Genomic DNA, 8,477 nt, shown 5'->3' with positions numbered 1-8,477 from the left:
ATACCCCAAGTGGATCATATAATGATAACACAATTTACAATAATTTAGTGCAAGAATTATTGAGAACAGCTGTTTGGATTTACCAGTGTGACCACGTTAAGTGGAAAATATGTAAGAGTCACAGGTAACTCACATGCGGCCGAGGGCCGTTCTCCGACAAATGATAACAACCAATTTTTTCTCCGACATTTAGAGTGACCAACCATGAAAAAAAAATGTCAATTCGTTATTTTACTATAGATACTATAGATATCTGATCCTAATCTACATAATTTGAAGTTGAAAGTTTTACTAGTTTTAGTACACGTTTTAGTTTTAACTGTTTGAAGCATGACAAGATATATATTTTGTCATGGTTTGAAGCTTCTGAAGTTGTTTTTTCTTTTCTAAGGTAAGGCATTAAAACCATTATTATGAACATTGTTAAAATTATATTTATTAAAAAAAATTATAAAACATACAATGTCATAAATCATAATATATAAATATAATAGAACTATAAAACACACATAATCATTGTAAAACTAATACATTCATCGCCTATTATATTTATTGTATTTGTATATAATTATATAATAAATATAATAAAACACACATACCTACCTTTAAAAAATAGTCATTGTAAAATCAATACATTCATCACTATTCACTACTAATTGAATTTGTCAATAAATGTAAAAAATTAAATATATAATTTGTCAATAATTAAATCTGTCATAAAAAAGTTGTTAAAAGTATAAAAATTGTATAAAAATAATAATAAAATTTGAAATAAAATATTTTCTCAGGTTATCATGGCTGTGGGCCAACTTGTCCATGCAGATACCCATCCATCATATAGCGTGCTCTTTGGAGAAACATTAAGAGATTCTCATCGTCATTGAGAGTATCAATATACTCTCTAAGGGGCAGCGCTCACCAAAGTAACATGACGCGTGATCTGACGTATGATATGACCAAATAGTAACAAGTGATTTATTTGACTTACACCAAAATGACGTGATTTTCTAATGACAAATAATTTCCATGTTTTTTTTTTCATTTCCCATCATGTCGTCTGAGGATGAAGACGTTCTTGCTGCAGTAAATTTAGTAAATTATTTAAATTATAATCAAGGTTCTATAGTGCGAAAATACTGGGTCCATCCATTTTGGCGTAAAAATTGCTATTCTCGTGGTTTATACTCTGTGTTTAAAGAACTAGATGATCCAGATCGTTTTAAAAGTTTTTACAGAATGGAAAAATCGACATTTGAAGAGTTGGTTAGGTTAGTTGGACCAGAAATCCAGAAAAAAGATACCAATTATAGAAGAGCAGTGTGCCCTCAAGAACGATTACTTATCACACTTAGGTAAGTAAAACGAAACATTTTACCAAGTTAATTCTTAAAATTAATTAATTTTAAATAATTCTTTAAAACGAAAGACGTATTATTCATAAATTAATATGTGTTGAATACAAATAATAATAATATAATATAAATTTACCATACCAGTAAATAAAATAATATATTAATTGAATTATATTCAGTTTATTAATAAATATTAATTATTATTATATAACATAATTTATTCATAAACTAAACATTTTTGATTAAGTAGATAAAATCAATATTTGTAGACTTGTAGTTACGAAGTAAATATGAGCAATATGAAAAACAAAATAAAAATAATTAAATAGCCCTGTAAATGAATAAAATATGTTTAAAATACTTGTATAATAGAATTAAAATATTTTGTATTATATTATATCTTATCTTTTAACATTTAGTTATAAAATGGATAGGTGTATATGCCCTTTTCAGTGAGCTCCTGTGTTTGACGTTGATCTGGTGGTGAAAATACAGGTGTTTGGCGTTGATCTGGTGGTGAAAATACAGGTGTTTGGCGTTGATCTGGTGGTGAAAATGCATGTGTTTGACGTTGAACTTGTGGAGATAATGAATGTGGTGTTTGATGTTGATTATAAACTGCAGAAACTGTATGCTCACTTAATATGCAACTAGCTGCATTTATCATTTGAACCTTGTAACGCCTTTTCTGGTCTGGGGTCATCAATTTCATGTCTGGTAACAAACTTTTTAAAAAGCATAAATCCATGTCTTCTTCGGTATCAGTTTTCTTCTTCTTGGAAAAGAACTCGAGGGCAGCCTTGTTGACATCTGATAAAAGAACTGTAGCGAGTTTTTTTTTATTTTTATTTATATTAGCACTAGATGTAGATGGAGAATATAAATTATCTTCCTTTGAATTTGGATCAGCCAAATTATCAGAACTTTGATCTGCGAACTCATATTCATCGGAAGCTTGGTCATCGTTGTTTTCAAGATCATTTTCGCTTAAATGTTCGTTGACAGTATTTGAAGTGACTGGTATATTTCCTAAGCACACAATTAAAATAATTGTAGTAAAATATGTACAATATTTCAAATATATAATTTGTATATTTTTTATTTTACTAACCCGTTTGTTTACGTGATTTTGTAAATGGCTCTAAAAAATTTAGATATTCTGCCAAGTAGTAGGGTCTTTTAGGTTTTGCACCAGACCCAGATGGTAATTTATGTTTTAAATGCCTGGTATAACATGCCCGAAGATTCTTCCACCTTTCTTTACATTCTGATGCTTAAAAATATTTACAATATTTTATGAAAAATTTCATCTTATATTAATATTAGATTCTAAGCGTATGTATTGATTTTACAATGATGTGTTTTTTTTTAAATTTTTTTAAAATTATTTTGCGTATGTGGGTACACGATAAGTAGTCGAAATAATGCTTCGATTTTAGTATCTTTTTGAACTTCAGTATCTTGTTTGATGGGAAAGTGAATCTAGTTGGTGAATCAAGCAGGTCAAAATTCAAAATTTTAGGGGGGATCTATGGATTTTTTATTCTCTACGGTATATTTTTTTTTAACAATTTCAGCTTCTGAGCGGAGCGATGAATGTATTATTTTACAATTATGTGTGGTTTTTTTATTTTTTTATTTATTTTTATTTTTGTTTGTCTATCATCACCCTTTACTATTTAGGACAGTAAAAATTCTTATATTTTCTTCAACAGTACCTATCTTTTCTGATAGGAAAGTGATTTTAGTTGGTACTTATAAGTGAGTCAAAAGTAATTTCCCAGTAGTTTTCAAAAGTAACGGGAAAAACAATAAAAAAATTAAGCAAAAATTATATATAATTATATTAGAATTTATAACATATAACTTATAACTTTAATAAAATATTTTAACTTGTTTTGAGCTGAAAAATTGAAAAATTGTTTTATTATTTAGGTACTTCGCTGGCGAATCATCAATGAAGGCTATATCATACTATTTTTTAAGAGGTGAAACTACTGTGAGAAATATAGTGGAAACTACTAGTGAATCGTTGTGGAGTGTATTACAACCGTTATACATGCCAGTTCCTACTAAAGAAAGTTGGACTAATGTGGCTGAAAGATATCAAGAACTGTGGAATCTACCCAACTGTGTCGGCAGTATTGACGGCAAGCATATAAGGATTAAAGCACCGGCCAATTCAGGATCAGCATTCTATAATTATAAAGGATTCTTCTCTATAGTATTAATGGCAACGGCAGATGCCGATGGAAAATTCATAACAATAGACGTTGGAGAATACGGTCGCAATAGTGACGGACGTGTTTTAAAAGAATGTGCTTTTGGTCAACAATTGCTGAAAAACAAACTCGATTTGCCTGAACCATCAACTTTACCAGGAGAAGAAAATGAACCACCATATGCATACTATTTTGTTGGTGATGAGGCTTTCCCTCTAATGAATAATTTATTGAGACCTTACCCAAGGAGACAATTAACAAATGCAAAACGTATCTTTAACTACAGGTAATTTTAATAAGTTATAACTATTAACTTTTAACTATAAAAAAAGGGGCAAGTAGTAACCGTTCTACTGTCAGTTGGTGTTATTTGGTTCCAATATAACTTACTACTATTCTTGTATATAACTTTTAAGCCTTAATTATAAACATTTTATAAATTTTTAACTACAAAATAATATGCACATTTTATTATAAAAATATTTTTTTTTTATTAAAATTTGTACAAATATTTTATAGACTTTCTCGTGGACGTAAATCAATAGACATTCTATATAATCTAAGCAATATGCGTTTTACACAACTTTATACGTACACACGATGGTATTTTTTCAACTTCCACAGATCTACAAGAATATTCTACAGGATATAGTGGTGAAACTCAATTCAACTCACAAGAAAATAGAAGTAGAACAAGACCATCTAATGTTGCAGTAGAATCGAGAGATAGATTATGCTATTATTTTTTAAAACCATATGCATGCACTGCCTTGGCAAAACAATTATGCTATTTAATTATTTAATTTTATATGTGGGTAATATAAAATATTGTTAAGTCAATTATGAATAATTATAATTCATTACAAAACGTATTGTAAAAATACATAAATTAAATCTACAATATAATTCTTGTATAATAATATCTAATGTATAATAATATCTATTGTTTTTAATAATTTAGTAGTTAAACAAATTACTTACCGGTGGCTCCAATTTGTTTTCCAATATTTTCCCAAGCTTTATCTTGCGCAAATCTACATGAGTATTCTTTTGTATTATAATCATAAATACATTTATGATTTTCAATGAATTCAACGAATTTTATGTTGAAATCAGGATCGTCCTTCATAATGGAACTTAAAAATTAAAATATTAATTAAGTAATAATATTAAAGACAAAATTGCATAACTTAGTAGGTTGTATGCATAGTATATTTTTTTAATGTGTATTAATAAGTAGGTATACTTACTGTATAATAAATACTGTATTTTGTACTAAGAAAAAATAACTTCTTTAAATAAATCTTGTATAATTGTAAACTTGTATACTTAAAAACTTAAAAACTTTGTATACTGTACATCGTCCCTCCGTCGAGTGCAATTTGGAAATTATGCATTTCCATGTGACAAATGACAAAAAGTAGTGCACGCGCTATTTTTTGAGCGACAAGCAACAACAATATTTAAACATGAAATGACATGTCGATTTGGTGGGCGGGATAAAGTGATTTTCAGTTGTAATTGTAAACAAAATTATATGAATGACATGTTACTAACACGTCACTTGTCATTTCACTCGTCAGATCACGCGTCATGTTACTTTGGTGAGCGCTGCCCCTTATGCTACCATTTTAATTCCCTAACGTGATAAAATGATATACCTAGTGGGGATACTACTGCAATAACCGTGTATATTTAAGCAATGATTATTACCAATATATATATATTCAGAAATTGTATATTTACCCGTGTCTATCTGTTGATCGTTGAAATCAAATGAAATATGTCGGCTTTTATTAATCTTATTTATTGTATCTGCGGACTGGGGACGTTTAACTAATCTTGACTTGCGTGGTGATTCCTAAAAAAAATAAAAATAAAATTAACGAATGATATGAAATATAATTTTATCTAATCAATAAACCTGATATGTAGCACTCAATGTCAGTGCAGACATCGGTCTTCCACGCGACGGCGTATCAACGTTTTCGTTGTACAAATAATGTAAAGGATTTGAAATGTTCAAATTCGATAAACGGGATGAGAGATTAATCTGAATAAAATATCATAATATATAGATTAAAATGTAAATTATAATGTAGACATTGCATATAACGTTATATTATTAGTTTTTAATTATAAACATAATAATTAATTTATATTTAAACAATAATATGTATACCTAATACTAAAAACAAAAATCATAGCCATTATTTTAAGAATATAACTAACAAGTAACGTATGTACAACGCGTGCATTATAGCCAAAACAAAAATACAAATTAAAATATTGTATGTCTTTACTCGTTATCAATATTCAATATCAGTAATATAATATATAGCAATATAAATATAATTTAGGTATATATTATTATATAGGTACTATGCGCAATATAGTGTTATTATATTTACTATAAGTCATAATTCATAAATAGGTACCTACGTATATATTTTTATGGTATTAATTATGCTCTAGAAATCATTATTACATATTTAAATGATAAAATCCATTTACTATACATACCAACAATAAAGCTAAGTATCGGTAGGAATACAAAGTTTCATATTATTGACATTATTGTATATAAGTACGCACGATTGCTAGTGAAAACTCCATTCGCACACTTACATATGGCTGTTGCATAAATTAATATTCATTCAAATTTAAGGGGCAGCGCTCACCAAAGTAACATGACGCGTGATCTGACGAGTGAAATGACAAGTGACGTGTTAGTAACATGTCATTCATATAATTTTGTTTACAATTACAACTGAAAATCACTTTATCCCGCCCACCAAATCGACATGTCATTTCATGTTTAAATATTGTTGTTGCTTGTCGCTCAAAAAATAGCGCGTGCACTACTTTTTGTCATTTGTCACATGGAAATGCATAATTTCCAAATTGCACTCGACGGAGGGACGATGTACAGTATACAAAGTTTTTAAGTTTTTAAGTATACAAGTTTACAATTATACAAGATTTATTTAAAGAAGTTATTTTTTCTTAGTACAAAATACAGTATTTATTATACAGTAAGTATACCTACTTATTAATACACATTAAAAAAATATACTATGCATACAACCTACTAAGTTATGCAATTTTGTCTTTAATATTATTACTTAATTAATATTTTAATTTTTAAGTTCCATTATGAAGGACGATCCTGATTTCAACATAAAATTCGTTGAATTCATTGAAAATCATAAATGTATTTATGATTATAATACAAAAGAATACTCATGTAGATTTGCGCAAGATAAAGCTTGGGAAAATATTGGAAAACAAATTGGAGCCACCGGTAAGTAATTTGTTTAACTACTAAATTATTAAAAACAATAGATATTATTATACATTAGATATTATTATACAAGAATTATATTGTAGATTTAATTTATGTATTTTTACAATACGTTTTGTAATGAATTATAATTATTCATAATTGACTTAACAATATTTTATATTACCCACATATAAAATTAAATAATTAAATAGCATAATTGTTTTGCCAAGGCAGTGATGCATATGGTTTTAAAAAATAATAGCATAATCTATCTCTCGATTCTACTGCAACATTAGATGGTCTTGTTCTACTTCTATTTTCTTGTGAGTTGAATTGAGTTTCACCACTATATCCTGTAGAATATTCTTGTAGATCTGTGGAAGTTGAAAAAATACCATCGTGTGTACGTATAAAGTTGTGTAAAACGCATATTGCTTTTACTAAAGTATCAACTTTTTCAATTTTACGGCATATTGGGCTTTCCAATATTCTAAATTTTGATGTCATCATTCCGAAAGCACATTCTATTGATTTACGTCCACGAGAAAGTCTATAAAATATTTGTACAAATTTTAATAAAAAAAAAATATTTTTATAATAAAATGTGCATATTATTTTGTAGTTAAAAATTTATAAAATGTTTATAATTAAGGCTTAAAAGTTATATACAAGAATAGTAGTAAGTTATATTGGAACCAAATAAACACCAACTGACAGTAGAACGGTTACTACTTGCCCCTTTTTTTATAGTTAAAGTTAATAGTTATAACTTATTAAAATTACCTGTAGTTAAAGATACGTTTTGCATTTGTTAATTGTCTCCTTGGGTAAGGTCTCAATAAATTATTCATTAGAGGGAAAGCCTCATCACCAACAAAATAGTATGCATATGGTGGTTCATTTTCTTCTCCTGGTAAAGTTGATGGTTCAGGCAAATCGAGTTTGTTTTTCAGCAATTGTTGACCAAAAGCACATTCTTTTAAAACACGTCCGTCACTATTGCGACCGTATTCTCCAACGTCTATTGTTATGAATTTTCCATCGGCATCTGCCGTTGCCATTAATACTATAGAGAAGAATCCTTTATAATTATAGAATGCTGATCCTGAATTGGCCGGTGCTTTAATCCTTATATGCTTGCCGTCAATACTGCCGACACAGTTGGGTAGATTCCACAGTTCTTGATATCTTTCAGCCACATTAGTCCAACTTTCTTTAGTAGGAACTGGCATGTATAACGGTTGTAATACACTCCACAACGATTCACTAGTAGTTTCCACTATATTTCTCACAGTAGTTTCACCTCTTAAAAAATAGTATGATATAGCCTTCATTGATGATTCGCCAGCGAAGTACCTAAATAATAAAACAATTTTTCAATTTTTCAGCTCAAAACAAGTCAAAATATTTTATTAATGTTATAAGTTATATGTTATAAATTCTAATATAATTATATATAATTTTTGCTTAATTTTTTTATTGTTTTTCCCGTTACTTTTGAAAACTACTGGGAAATTGCTTTTGACTCACTTATAAGTACCAACTAAAATCACTTTCCTATCAGAAAAGATAGGTACTGTTGAAGAAAATATAAGAATTTTTACTGTCCTAAATAGT

At 28.3% G+C, this 8,477-nt stretch overlaps 2 protein-coding genes across 2 annotated transcripts; one reads left to right on the top strand and one right to left on the bottom strand.

The window, feature by feature from the left end:
- The first annotated feature begins 3,309 nt into the window (after positions 1-3,309).
- On the top strand, positions 3,310-3,864 carry LOC103309529 (protein ANTAGONIST OF LIKE HETEROCHROMATIN PROTEIN 1-like). Its single transcript, XM_029492305.1, has one exon. The coding sequence runs from the start codon at positions 3,310-3,312 to the stop codon at positions 3,862-3,864; it is 555 nt and encodes a 184-aa protein (XP_029348165.1).
- A 3,165-nt stretch (positions 3,865-7,029) lies between these two features.
- Positions 7,030-8,253, bottom strand: LOC100574275 (protein ANTAGONIST OF LIKE HETEROCHROMATIN PROTEIN 1-like). The gene is made up of 2 exons (XM_008185136.2): positions 7,644-8,253; positions 7,030-7,410 (listed from the first exon to the last, which is right to left on the bottom strand). The coding sequence occupies exons 1-2, from the start codon at positions 8,192-8,194 to the stop codon at positions 7,065-7,067; spliced, it is 897 nt and encodes a 298-aa protein (XP_008183358.1). The 5' UTR covers positions 8,195-8,253; the 3' UTR covers positions 7,030-7,064.
- Positions 8,254-8,477: the final 224 nt, after the last annotated feature.

The sequence above is a fragment of the Acyrthosiphon pisum genome, unplaced genomic scaffold (genome assembly GCF_005508785.2).
Source record: "Acyrthosiphon pisum isolate AL4f unplaced genomic scaffold, pea_aphid_22Mar2018_4r6ur Scaffold_21200;HRSCAF=23285, whole genome shotgun sequence".
Lineage (NCBI taxonomy): Eukaryota > Metazoa > Arthropoda > Insecta > Hemiptera > Aphididae > Acyrthosiphon > Acyrthosiphon pisum.
This window is presented reverse-complemented; position numbering and strand designations above follow the sequence as displayed.